Source organism: Delphinus delphis, chromosome 16, assembly GCF_949987515.2.
Source record: "Delphinus delphis chromosome 16, mDelDel1.2, whole genome shotgun sequence".
NCBI classification, from domain to species: domain Eukaryota; kingdom Metazoa; phylum Chordata; class Mammalia; order Artiodactyla; family Delphinidae; genus Delphinus; species Delphinus delphis.
In genome coordinates this window covers 7,602,922-7,616,542 of record NC_082698.1, presented here as the reverse complement: position 1 = coordinate 7,616,542, position 13,621 = coordinate 7,602,922, and the positions used below count along the sequence as shown (strand labels likewise).

At 51.0% G+C, this 13,621-nt stretch overlaps 2 protein-coding genes across 3 annotated transcripts in view; one reads left to right on the top strand and one right to left on the bottom strand.

The window, feature by feature from the left end:
* Positions 1 to 13,621, top strand: part of LHPP (phospholysine phosphohistidine inorganic pyrophosphate phosphatase) — a 141,069-nt gene that overhangs the window by 100,723 nt on the left and 26,725 nt on the right. The gene's annotated exons all lie outside the window — the stretch shown is intronic.
* The window catches only part of LOC132439542 (EEF1A lysine methyltransferase 2), a 183,921-nt gene continuing 177,607 nt past the window's right edge, over positions 7,308 to 13,621 (bottom strand). Inside the window, exon 5 of the mRNA XM_069541497.1 lies at positions 7,308 to 7,468. Coding sequence (XP_069397598.1) covers positions 7,379 to 7,468 — 90 coding nt within the window. The 3' untranslated portion in view covers positions 7,308 to 7,378. The remainder of the gene's footprint in view (positions 7,469 to 13,621) is intronic.

Sequence of the window (13,621 nt, the reverse complement as noted above, 5' to 3'; positions counted from 1 at the left end):
TTTTTCCAAGCAATTTAAGGGGCTTAAGCCCCTCACTGCCAGGTGGGGACAAAGAATACTTACTTGTCCAGAATTCTTCCACCAGATCGAGGCCGAGTTGGGACCAGAACACAGCCCTTCAAACTGAATTATTCAGCTCATTTTATTTTATTTTTTTTTGCGGTACGCGGGCCTCTCACTGTTGTGACCTCTCCCGTTGTGGAGCACAGGCTCTGGACACGCAGGCTCAGCGGCCATGGCTCACGGGCCCAGCCGCTCCACGGCATGTGGGATCTTCCTGGACCGGGGCACGAACCCGTGTCCCCTGCATCGGCAGGCGGACTCTCAACCACTGCACCGCCAGGAAAGCCCTGGACTCTTTTATGTGTGTATAAACACATACGTTTTTACTTTAGTGGGATTATACCATAAGTATAAAGTTCAGGAATCTTGTTTTCTGCCTTAATACACCCTGGGTGTCTGTGTCGACGTATACGGAACCGCCGTCTTTTTGCAGCTGCGAGGCACGTATGACACAGTTGGGCTGTTATGTATTTAATAATTCCCAGACTCGAAGACCTTGCTGTTTCTACTTTTTCACTATTTTAAACAATGTTGAGGTGAAAGTTCTTTTATAGACATATGTGTGGATGTTTTTAAAAATAAACTTTTGGGGGCTTCCCTGGTGGCGCAGTGGTCAAGAATCTGCCTGCCAATGCAGGGGACAGGGGTTGGAGCCCTGGTGCGGGAAGATCCCACGTGCCGCAGAGCAGCTGGGCCCGTGCGCCACAACTACCGAAGCCCGGGCTCCTGGAGCCCGTGCTCTGCAGCGGGAGAGGCCACTGCAATGAGAAGCCCGTGCACCGCAACAAAGACCCAGGGCAGCCAAAAATAAATAAATAAATAAACTTTTCATGTTGGAATAATTTCACAGGCACAGAAAAGTCACCGAGATGGCACAGAGGCTTCTTGTCCTCTCTCCACCCAGGTTCCTCTCTTGATAGGATCTTACATTCCACGGTCCACTTGTCACAACCAAAAAACCGAATTTGGTACATACATTGTTAACTAAACTCCAGACTTGGTCTGGATTTCACCACAAACATATATTTCTGTATACTTGTTTGATTATTACTTTAAAATAAATTCCCAGGGACTTCCCTGGCCGTCCAGCAGTTAAGACTCTGCGCGTCCACTGCAGGGGGCATGGGTTTGGTCCCCGGTCAGGGAGTTGAGATCCCACATGCTGCGTGCCATAGCCAAAAAGTAAAAGAAATAAAAATAAAATACAGTAAATTTCCAGAAATGGAATGGCTGGGTCAGAGGGAACATGTAGTTTAAGTCCTGCCTTATTGCTTCCAAGAAAGATGATGCTGGGTCGTCATCCCACGGAGTGGAGGAGGGTCCCATTGCCCCCACCCTCACCAGCTGCTGAGTGTTGTCACCAGGGTGAGAGCATGGAGCTCTGGACTCTGGGTCGCCTGTGTCATCTCGGTCGTTTTGCAGACGAGGAAAGCGAGGCCCCGAGAGGGAAGGTCCCTGCTCCCGGTTATGGAGCGTTGAGTCTCAGAGCCAGGATGGAGCGGGGCAACTTCACACTCCTAGCCCGAAACACCGAAGATTCTACCTTCCCAAACGGTGATTTCGTACGCCTGAGACTTGGACAGGTCCAGGTTCACATTTGAGACATGGGAAACAAAAAGCCACCCTCACAGCCTGCAGGCGCACAGGCCCAGGTGCCGCGGTGCAGCTGCCCTGAGCCTGGGGTCATCATGCTGTGCCCGTGCACACACCAGGCTCAGGTCCACCAGCCCCAGCGCCCTGGGAGCTGTGTCCGTGGTCGCACCTGGTTCGGAGCAGCTGACTCAACACCCCAGTGCTGGCTCCTCTGTGAGTTACATCTTCCGTCGGACAGCGTGTGCTCTCTGTGTGCACGTGTGTGAAACCTGCAAGACAAGCAGATGAGACCCTCCTGCCCAAGTATTTGTTGTTGCACAGAATAGAAAGTCATTTTTTACATACGGCTCTCGACACACAGCTACACCAAACCAGCAGAACGGTGCCGAGGGTTACAGGTTCCCCAGAAAGTGGGAGTCGGGAACCATGCGGGCTCATCTCCCTGCGGGAAAGTGCCCTTGGGATTGGTTCCCTCCCCCAGAGCAGCGCCCCCCAGGGGACTTTGTCATAGTCACCTCGGATCCCCAGAACTCCACACACGCAGAGCCTGACTCGGGGCTCTTGGGGGCTTACCTTTGGCTTTAAACTTCACGAGGTGTCCTGTGTGCAGAAGTGGTGGGGGCATCAGGACTGTGGAAGATCAGACACGGGACCTGCATCCGAGGTCCAAGTTCACGGCGAGCGATACCTGGCCTCTGAGCTGTCCCAAGGGCACAACCAAAGTCCTGAGGAGTCTGGGCCAAGGGAAGGGAGTGGTCATATCCCACCGGGCACCTGGAGTGGTCCCGGAAGATGCAGCGCCTGAGTTGGAGGGTGGGAGGGAGGGAGGCGGGCAGAGGTGCAGGGCTGGGGGGAGAAACGGCGGGCCTGTCATCTTGAAGAACTAAGGACGGATTCCAGGGTCTCGGCCGCTGAGGCTACGCTGTCCTCTCGGCCCTCAGCACACGGTCATCCCTGGAGCTCCTTCTCAGCCCCTCTCCTTCATTCTCCCCCCAGGCAACCCGCCCAGGCCTGTGACCGTAAACCCAGCCAGGGATGCTCCCCCAACCTCGGCCCGCAGCCGGCCCTCCCTGCCTCTGGCATCAGGAGCCTTGTGACCTCTGCCCTAGCCCATCATTCAACATCTCCAACCTGGCAGGTTCAAAACAGAGCCCTTTGGAAGTTTAAGCATAAACAGGATATTTGCATAGCCTTAAACTACCCCTCACCAAATATTCAGCAATTATAAAGGGGGAAATGGGGAGTTTACAGTGGAGGATTCTGGTAGACTCAACCTTAGCCAGGTGAGGAAGGTGGACGTCAGCTGCAGTAAGACATCACGCACTCCTGACACTGCGCTGAGAAGGGCACCGCAGCCCTGGGTGCCCTTCCCCATAAACATGGGAAGACTCTGTTGTGCCACAGTGAGGAGGGAGTTGAAAGCAGGGAAGTGAACAGATCCTGTGCACGAATGTTCATAGCACACCGTTCTTCACAATGGCTGAAAGGCAGAAGCAATCCCAAATAAATGTCCATCAGCCAGTGAATGGGTAAAAAAATGTGGTCTTTCTTTATGATGGAATTTTTTTTCTTAACTTTTTATTTTATACTAGAGTATAGTTGATTAACAATGTTGTGTTAATTTCAGGTGTACAGCAAAGTGATGCAGTTATATGTACACATGTATCTATTCTTTTTCAAATTCTTTTCCCATTTCAGTTGTTACATAATATTGAGCAGAGTCCCCTGTGCTATACAGTAGGTCCTTGTTGGTTATCCATTTTAAATATAGGAGTGTATACATGTCAATCCCAAACTCCCTAAGTATCCTTTCCTCCCACCCTTCCCCTCTGGTAACCATTAAGTTCGTTCTCTAAGTCTGTGAGTCTGTTTCTGTTCTGTAAATAAGTTCATTTGTATCTCTTTTTTTTAGATTCCGCATTCCCTTTCTCCATCTGACTTACTTCACTCACTATGACAATCTCTAGGTCCATGCATGTTGCTGCAAATGGCATTATTTCATTCATTTTAATGGCTGAGTAACATTCCGTTGTATTATATATATGTACCACATCTTCTTTATCCATTCCTCTGTCAGTGGACATTTAGGTTGCTTCCACGTCTTGCCTGTTGTAAGCAGTGCTGCAATGAACATTGGGGTGCATGTGTCCTTGCAGACCATGTTTTTCTCCAGCTATATGCCCAGGAGTGGGATTGTAGGATCATAAGGTAGTTCTATTTTTAGTTTTATAAGGAACCTCCAAACTGTTCTCCATGGTAGCTGTACCAATTTATATTCCCACCAACAGTGTAGGAGGGTTCCCTTCTCTCCACACCCTCTCCAGCATTTATTGTTTGTAGATTTTTTTGATGATGGCCATTCTGACTGGTCTGAGGTGATATCTCATTGTAGTTTTGATATGCATTTCTCTAATAATTAGCAGTGTTGCACAGCTTTTCACATGCCTCTTGGCCGTCTGTATGTCTTCTTCGGAGAAATGTCTATTTAGGTCTTCTGTCCATTTTTTGATTGGGTTGTTTGTTTTGATGATGTTAAGCTGCATTGAGCTGTTTGTAAATTTTGGAGACCAATCGCTTGTTGGTCACACGTTACGATGGTATTATTCAGCCATAAAAAGGAATGAATTTCTGGCACATGTTACAACATGGATGAACCTTTGAGACGTTACACTCAGTGAAGTAAGCGGACAGAAAAGGACAAATACTCCATGATTCTACTTACGTGAAATTCCCAGAAGAGGCAAATTCACAGAGACAGAAAGTCACATGGTGGTTGCCAGGGGCTGGGGGAGGGTGGGGATGGAGAGTTATTGCTTGATGGGAGCACGGTTTCTGTTGGGGTGTTTTTAAACCTGTGGGCGCTAGGTAGTGGCGATGGTTGCACAACATCGTGAATGTCATGAGTGCCCCTGAACTGTCCTGTTAAAAATGCAAATTGCTATTTAGAATAGCAACTTTTATGTTCTACATATTATACCACGATTTAGAAAAATTAGTAACGCAATACACCAAAACCCATTGATTTGTACACTTTAAATAGGTGATTGATGTGGTATGTGAATTGTATGTCAATACATCTGTTTAAAAAACAAAAAAATCGAGGGACATTCTACAGAATGGTCACTGTTCTCCCAGGGGCGTGCCACGTGGGCTCCCTCCCTTCCTCTGCTCAGATGCCACGTCTTAGTCTGCTCGGGCCGGACAGACTGGGGTGCTTACATAACAGGCATGCATCTTCTCACAGTTCCGGAGGCTGGAAAGCCAAGATCGAGGTGTTGCATCCGTAGGAAGAATGATTAAGGAGGGGCCGGCTCTTGTGTTCCTCTTTCCCCTGAGTCCCTGGTCCCCTTTGTCCTCTCCTCCCCCTGCACCAGCTTCCCCCAGACTCACTGCCACCTGCGTCACCTGCTCTGCGGGGGGCGGGCGGGGGCCGTGTCTTCTTCGTCCACAGCCTGGCCTCCAAAGCCGTCACGCGCGTGGATGAGTGAGTAAAACTCTCCCAGTAGTAAGTGTTCCATCCTGTTGGTGCAGTAGGGGTGTGAGCAGGAGAGGGGACGCGTTTGGACAGCAGGGCCCAGGGCTGGGCAAGGACTCCAGGCGGCCTCCTGGCCCACGGAGAGGCTCACAGCCCTCGTGCGTCTGCCGCGATGTTCAGCCGTCAGCCGTTCGTGAAACGGAGCCCCGAGCCAAAGGAGAACGTGGATCCCACCTGCACTGGCCATTTCCACGTTGTCCAGAGCACTCAGGCCTGGTTTTCTTCATCGCTTTGTTATCTGAACACCCAGCGTTTTGATTATGAGCTGCTGAGGATGACTTCATGTGAGATTTTACTGCCTAAAGGGGTGCACACAAACCTGGCAGGACAAGAGTGAAAATACAGCTTTTCCAGAAATATATTTAAAGAAAAAAACGTTAAGAACCGGCAGAACATAAAGTGCTGGTACGAAGTGTGAGGCAGCGAGGAGATGCAGGGGGCCAGCCCCCCCCGCCAACAGCCTGCCCCCAGGCCTGCCAGGAACGTGGGTGCAGGGGTCTCCCGGGCCCCCCTGCACATGCACACACAAACCTCCTTCCTCCCTGAGCAGGGCATGGCCAGAGGACCGGGGAGAGCTTCTCCAGGCTGGGGTGCCAGTCCCAGGAAGGCCTGTCCCAGACGGGGCACCCATGGCTAGCATCTGTGCGGCCTGGGGAGAGCCCTGCCATCCCCGGCTCTCTCCTTCCACAGCCGACGAGCCCCCAGGCTCTGCCTGCCCCCCCCACCCAATCTGGCCTGTGCCCCAGGTGGGCTGCGGAATGCCAGACCAAGGCCAACTCTCCATCTGCCCGTGTCAAGGTGACGGCCAGCGTTTGTCATCCTGAGCTCTCACGTGCGTGTCCTTTTCACCACTAAAGGAGACAAAGCAGGCACTATTATTTGCATTCTAACGATCGGGACATCGAATTATAATAATAGTCCCCTTTGAGTGCGTAAGAAGTAGGAACCATTATCCTCCCCACTTTAGAGCTGGGGGAACGAGGACCAGAGAGGTGCCTGCCCGGTTTGTGGTTGACCAGGAGATGAGCCAGGTGGGCTGGCTGCTCCTGGCCCCCTTGGGCCCTGAGGCCCAAGGCCAGGGTGGCTCACCCAAGCTCTAGCCGGAGACGGGCTGGCCCCTGGCCGCGCACCCCAGCGCCCTGAGCAGGGGGGTGCACTCCCACCCCAGCCCACCCACGCGGCTTTGTCCTCCGTCCAACCTTTTCTTTAAAGCAAGACGTCCTCTGGAAGGAGCCCACCCGGAAACTTTATTGATCCAAAGAAAAAACTGAATTAGGTTCATAAACTGTCACTCTTGACACTCTCCGGGGGCCACCTCCGGTTTCCAGGGCCCTGGGGAGCCCGAGTGCCTACGTCTGACCCTCGTCCCTCCCTCTTCAGACGACACCAGGTGGCCTTCAAGGCCGGGCCTGGCCCTGCCGTTCCCACCTCGAGACAGGGCAGTTGAGGTGCCTGAAGGCCTTACTGCTGCAGTGCCTGCCCGGCCCCCAGCCCCCAGGCCTCGGGGCAGGAGCTGATGCTCGCACACTGGGCCGTGCGTCCAGTTTCCTTTTCCCTTCCATCACCCTTGCCCCTGCGACCAGGTGTGTCACCCCTAGGAAGCCTTGGCAGACCCGTCCCCGTCACCCGCCCTGGTTCCTGGGGCGCACCTCCACACGGGGCTGCCGGCTGTGTGCTGAGCGGGGGCCGAGGGCCTCACCCACATTCTGCCAGGCCCTCCCCTGGCAGATGAGCCGTGGGGCGCCGTCGTGGCCTGGGGTCCCGGGCAGGGGTGAGGAGAGAGGGGGTCAGGAAGGACATCTCCTGTGTGCTCAGGTGCTGAGGGGGCACAGACCCCAGGGGACCCAGGTAGGGCCGCCGGCCGCAGGAAGTTCACGCTCGGCTGCGCGTCTGAAGCTGGCGCAGCCTGAGCTGCAGCTGTGAGTGCCCGGAGGGCTGGGCCTCTGCCCTCCGCCCTGGCGCTCCCACCGCCTGCACCACCCAGGCAGCCCGGCCGCCAGCGCCACCTCCTCATGGCTCCACACACTTAGGTTCTGGCCTTTGGAAAAAGGCATCACTTACTTTTGGTCCCACCCATGTCTGGCCGCTTGGAGGTCCCATCGAGGGCCAGAGGGATTTCTAGGAAAGGCGGCCACGTGGAAAGGGTTCTGCAGGCGAGTAATCTGGGAGAAGCTGGGCTGCTTTAGGCTAATATACCCACGATTCCAGCCGCATCCCCGAAGGTGTCCCGACGCTGTCGTTGTGTCTGAGTCTCTGTAAAGCAGGTCTCCCCGGTGCCTGCAGTAAGGAGACAGGCATTGTGAGGCTGAGGAGGGCGGGGCAGCCCGCATCCCCAAACACATCTGACCACAGAACCCTTCTTTGTAGGAGCATCTTACGCAGCAGGGTTTGGAGCACGTCCTGCAGAAGGCCCTCCTGCTCTAGGCAGCCCGCCGCCATCACGGAGCTGGCGAGGGTGAGTCCCTCCGCCTCTTGATGGAAAGAGTCAGCTACTGGAAAGGTAGAAGAATCCCAGCACTGAAATCCTTCCCGTTTCCCTCAGCTGTATTCATGCAACATGGCACCAACAGGGAAAATCACACATAGGACATATTTATTTAGAGGCCTGGCCAGCCTCTGGAAATGAGCATTTCAGGGCTGGCCAGGAAAGAGGCTGGAGTTATGTGGGAGCATTTCAATGTATGGCTGTCCCACAATTTGTATTCCAGTCTCCTGTTGATGGACGTGTAAATGGTTTCCGGTTTTTTCACGATTATAAATCATTACTGTGGTGAGCCGTGTTGGCATGCCTCCTGTGAAAATGGGCTAGGTTTTCTTTAGAACAATTTTCCCCACACTTGCTGGGTAATAAGCATCACCTTGGAGAGCTTGTTAAATACACATATTACCAGGTCTGTCCCTGGTGGGTCTGAGTTTTAGACCCGGGGAATCTTTTCGTTCTTTCAACAGGATTTCAGTGATTACTGTCATCAGGGAAGTTTAGCCAAGCCCTGATTCCAAAGCAGGAGAACTGGCTCAGCGAACGTGGTTCACAGTTTACTAATTTGATATGCCAATCACGCCAAAGTGGATGTGCCCGGCTCTGTCCCCTCCAGCAGTGGAAAAGAATCCCATTTTCCCACATCCTTGCCAGTTCTTTGTACCACGAGGTATTTATTTAAAAGAAACTTTTTCCAAACCTGAAAAGCGTGTAATAATATCTTGTTTTAATATAATTTGCGTTCCCTGTACTTTCAGTGTGGTTGAGCGCTTTTTCAGTGTTTCATGACCATTCAAGTTTCCTTTTTGTGAATTACCTATTCATATCCTCTGTTCACTTTACCATGGGATGCTTGTCTATCTAAAAGTCGTTTGTAATAATCTTCTAGACATTCTGCTCCGGCTTCTTTGTCAGTTCCCTGTATTGCAGACATTTATCTCCAGTCTGTGGTCTGCCTTTTCACCTTGTTTATGGCGTCTTGTTGAACAAAAGTTTTAAATTGAATTATAATCAGATTTATGGATCTGATCCATTTTCATTTTCACTTTGTTATGGTTTGTGCGCTTCGTATCTTGTTTAAGACCTCCTCCCCTCCCCATAGTTAGAAAACTGGTCTCTACACTGTTCTCCAGAAGTTTTAAAGTTTTGGTTTGCACGTTCAGATTCTAAATACACACCCATTTGCTGTGTGTGCATGGCCTGAGGCGGGGGATTTAATTTTATTTTCTATGTGGATAGCCAGCTGTTCCAACACCATCTTTAATAGCCCACCCTTTCCCCTCTGATCTGTAATGCCACCTCTGTCATATGTCAGCTTTCCATATTAGCTTTTATCACTCTCTTTAAATGTGGTCTTTAAAAAACAGCTTTACTGAGATATAATCCACAACCGTACAATTCACCCATTTAAAGTGTACAATTCAAGGGGCTTTAGTGTATTCACACACCATCACCATCAGTCAGTTTGAGAACATTTGCATCTCTTCTAGAAGAGACCGTGTACCCCCCTCACCATTTAGCTACCCTCCCCGCATCTCCCCAGCCCTGAGCAGCCCCTAACCAACTTTCTCTCTATACAGATTCCCCTATTCTGGAAATACATGAATGAGACCATATAACATGTGCTCTTTTGTGACTGGCTTTTTTCACTTGGGTATATACCTATGAGTGGAATTGCTGGGTCATATGGTAACTAGTTTTAATCATTTGAGGAACTGCCAGACTGTTTTCCAAAGCAGCTGTACCATTTTACCTGCCCACCAGCATCATGTGAGCGTTGATTCTTCCACATCCTCTCCTACACTTGTTATTATCTGACTTTTAGATTCTGGCCATCTCAGTGGGTGGTGAAGTAGTATCATTATTGTCTTGATTTGCAGTTCCCTGGTGACTAATGACGTCAGGAATCTTTTCACGTACTTACTGGCCATTTGCGTGTCTTCCTTGGAGAAATATATGTCAGATCTGTTGCCTATATTTAGATTGGGTTGTCTTTTTATCATTGAGTTGTAAGAGTTCTCTATTCTGGATATAAGGCCCTTATCAGATACATGATCTGCAGATGTTTTCTCTCATCTGCGGGTTGTCTTTGCATTTTCTTGGTGGTATCCTGTGAGGCACAAAAGCTTAATTTTGATGAAGTCTAAATTACCTATTTTTTCTTTTGTTGCTCATGCTGTTGGTGTCATATCTAAGAATCCTGTGATAAATCTGAGGCCATGAAGATGTACCCCTATGTTTACTTCTGTGAGTTTTCTATTTTTAACTCTTACATTTGAGCCATTTTGATCTTTGAGCCGTTTTGAGTTCATTTTTGCCTGTGATGTGAGATAAGGGTACAACTTTATTCTTTTACACGTGGCTATCCAGTTGTCCCAGCACGATGTGCTGAAAAGATTATTCTTTCCCCTTTGAATGGTCCTGGCCCCCTCGTTGAAAATCAGTTAACCTACACACACAGTTTTATTTCTGTTAGAACCTTCGGTTCTATTCCATTGAGTTTTATATCCGTCGTGTACCACACTGACTTGATCACTGTTGCATTGTGGTAAGTTTTGAGAAAGGGAAGTGTGAATCCTACTTTGTTCTCTTTTTCAAGATTTTTTTTGCCTATTATGGGTCCTTCGCAATTCTGTGTGAATTTTAGAGTCAACTCATCAGTTTCTACAAAGAAGTCAGCTGGGATGTGATAGTGATTGCCTTGAGTCTAGTTCTGGGGACTTTGCCATCTTAACCATGTTAAGTCTTCCATTCCATGAACGTGGGATACTTTTCCATTTATTTAGATCTTTAATTCCTTTAACAATATTGTGTAGTTTTCAGAGTATAAGTTTTCCATTTCTGTTGTTACATTTATTCCTAAATATTTTATTCTTTTTGATACTCTTGTAATTGGAATTGCATTCCTGTTAGATGTGGGTTTTTTTGTTTGTTTGTTTTTTTGTGGTACGCGGGCCTTTCACTGTTGTGGCCTCTCCCATTGCGGAGCACAGGCTCCGGACGCGCAGGCTCAGCGGCCATGGCTCACGGGCCCAGCCGCTCCGCGGCATGTGGGATCTTCCCGGACCGGGGCACGAACCCACGTCCCCTGCATCGGCAGGCGGACTCTCAACCACTGCGCCACCAGGGAAGCCCTAGATATGTTTTTAAGAAAGCATTTTAGAGTAAATTTTTCTTAAGCTGAAGGCTAACATGCTAAAGGTCCCAGGTAGTGTGAAGCAGGTAAGTCCTGAAGGATCTTGCCCCTCCCCCTCCTAGCCCAGCAGATGTTCCAGATGTTGTGGCTGGGTCTCTGCCTTGTTTCCTTTCTGTCTAAATGAGAGGCGGGTGGGGGGAGATCAGTGAGATTAATCAGTCCTCTCTCCAGAGGTGGGGCCGATGGAGAGAAAGGCCCAAAATATTCCCTCAGTATTCATCTCTCCTGACAGGGGAGCAGAAGGTCAGGGGAGATTGCCCTCACCATCCAAACCTGATTTGGTGAGGACTGTGGTCAGTTATGAATGTGAGTGAGACAGGCCCCTGCCCTGGAGGATCCCCCAGGTTTGTGGGGAAGAGAGACACAAACTCAACACAGAATGGTAAGGCTGTCTTGGGGACACCACACTGCCAAGGACTGAGTTTGCTTGTGAAGGGCATAGCCAGCAATGTCTGTGAAAGTCCAGGAAGCCTTCCTGGAGGAGGTGACATTTGAGCCTAATCTTGAAGGAAAGGCAGATTCTCTGGCAGGCAGAGAGGTTAAGTCTTTCCAGCAGAGGAAAAGATCTACATGGAGGTCCTCAGGTGAGAAAGAGGCCACAGCTCTCCTGTGGCCCCCGCCTTGCTAATATAATATTAAATGACTCAAAAAATGTTATAAACTAAAGGTTTTCTCATCTCAAAAGACCTTCCCAGGGTTAACAGTAATTAAGTTTTATTGTCATTACCTTGGGAATTGCCCTACCATGCATCTGTGAACCCTGGCTTATTTATATATAAGCATATAAATCATTATCTCATGCTATTGTTTTTAACTATGAGGAAACATAGTTAACTTGGAGAATTAACAAGTTCAAGTGCTTTAAATGTAACAACTAGCTCTGTAGTGGTGGTGGGAAGTCCTGATTGGTAGCATTTGCCACTTGCCATGGTGTAAATTCTCCCATCATGGCTGATTTTGAGCCACCAGCATGATGTCACTGAACGTGGAGTTGGAGAGACACGTGCACGGTCAGCATAGACCAGGGCAGCACACGGCTGTGTGCAACTCACTTAATTTATGTTCTCATAAAGAAAATGGGACCCCACGACTCTCTCTGGGGTGAAACCAGTATCAGCAATGGAGACATCAGCTGATTTCATCCCCAGCGTGCAGTTGTGGTTGTGTTGATGTAGCCCCAGGAGAGAGGGAGGATGGATGGCTGGATGGACGGATGGATGGGGATTACACAGAGAGGAGAATGTATGTCTCACCTTTGCAGAGCACAGAGCAGCCAGCAGTGAACAGAGCAAAGGGGTTTGGAGGGAGTTGTCGAGAAGGGAGGGGAGGGGAGGAGAAAGAGCTAAGAATTCCCAATCCTGTAAGAAATGCTGCCCAGCAAGAGCATTTGCTGGGCTCTGACCCCTGTACCATCCAAGTCTGATACTCTGGGCAGCACTCAGAGGGAGAGCCAGGTATCTGGAGAACAGCCACGCACCTCTGCTGCTGATGTCTGGACCCTGGTCCCAGCCAGCAGTGCCCCTAAGACATAGCCCCAGCTGGAGCCCACATTGGAGCTGGCATGCAGAGTGCCCATTTCCGCTGTCTGTCCTCGAGCCTAGGCGCGGAGGGAGGGCCCTGAAGTGGCCCCTGTCAGTGCCTTGGTGGCTTTACGAGGGCTCCCAGGCAGCCCTCGCCTCGGTCCTTCCCGAGTGTCGGCCACGCGGGATTCAGAATGGGGAGGTAGGTCCAGAATGTGTGGGAGCCAGGGATGGGGTGTGGGCCCCTGGGTGGCAGGGGACGGACCCCCCCCCCAGAAGAGTGAGGCTCCCCTCACTCAACACGTCGTGGCAGGGGGAGATTTTCCCCAGGGGCACCCCCGCCCTGTCGTGTTGGCCACAGCTGTCTTCTTTCTTTCACAGCAGCCCCAGTAACTTCACCTTCTGCTCCTGAATTCGGTCTGAATGTTTGTTTCTCCCTTTCTGACCAGCTTTTCTTCTCCATCCCTTCCTTTAAGCCTGATGCAGGGTGACCCTGCTGATGTAGCAGCCAGTGCCCCAGCCGGTGCCCCTGTGGCACGAGATGTGCCCCAGCCCCACTGGGCCCTGCTCTGCCCCTTCCTCCACCGTCACCACTGTCCCCCACTCTGCTTCCAGGGCCTTTGCTCTAGCTGTTTGTTCTCTAGAGGCCGGAACCCACGCTGAGTTAAAAAAAAGAAAATCCCAGAGACACCTCGGGGTCTGGTGCTGACCTTGCACAGTCGAAGCCCTGGCTGAGCACAGGTGCGGGTCGGGGGCAGGGCTGCCAGGCTCTGTAGTGATGGGCCTCCCAGACCTACAGGTCCCACACCAACAATGCCACCCCGCCTGCCAGTCTTGAGGGGAAGCCCTGCCCCCACCCCCCACCTCCCCCTCAGCGAGCCACACCGCAAGTGCTTCGTGTGGGGAGAGTCAAAGGCTGAGAAAATACGGGCCTCTGGACGGGCATGTGTTAGAGTTCAGGGACTCTGCATTCCCGGCCCAGAGCAGCCAGGGGCACGGCACCTGTCCCTTCGCCTCCAAGGTGACCACATCCCCAGCCGACCTGAAGCGTTGCTCTCTAGAGCAGCAAGCTAGGCTGTTTAATTTTTTTTTTTTAATTTATTTTTGTCTGTGTTGGGTCGTCGTTGCTGCGCGCGGGCTTTCTCTAGTTGCGGCAAGCGGGGGCTACTCTTCGTTGAGGTGCGCGGGCTTCTCATTGCGGTGGCTTCTCTTCTTGTGGAGCACGGGCTCTAGGC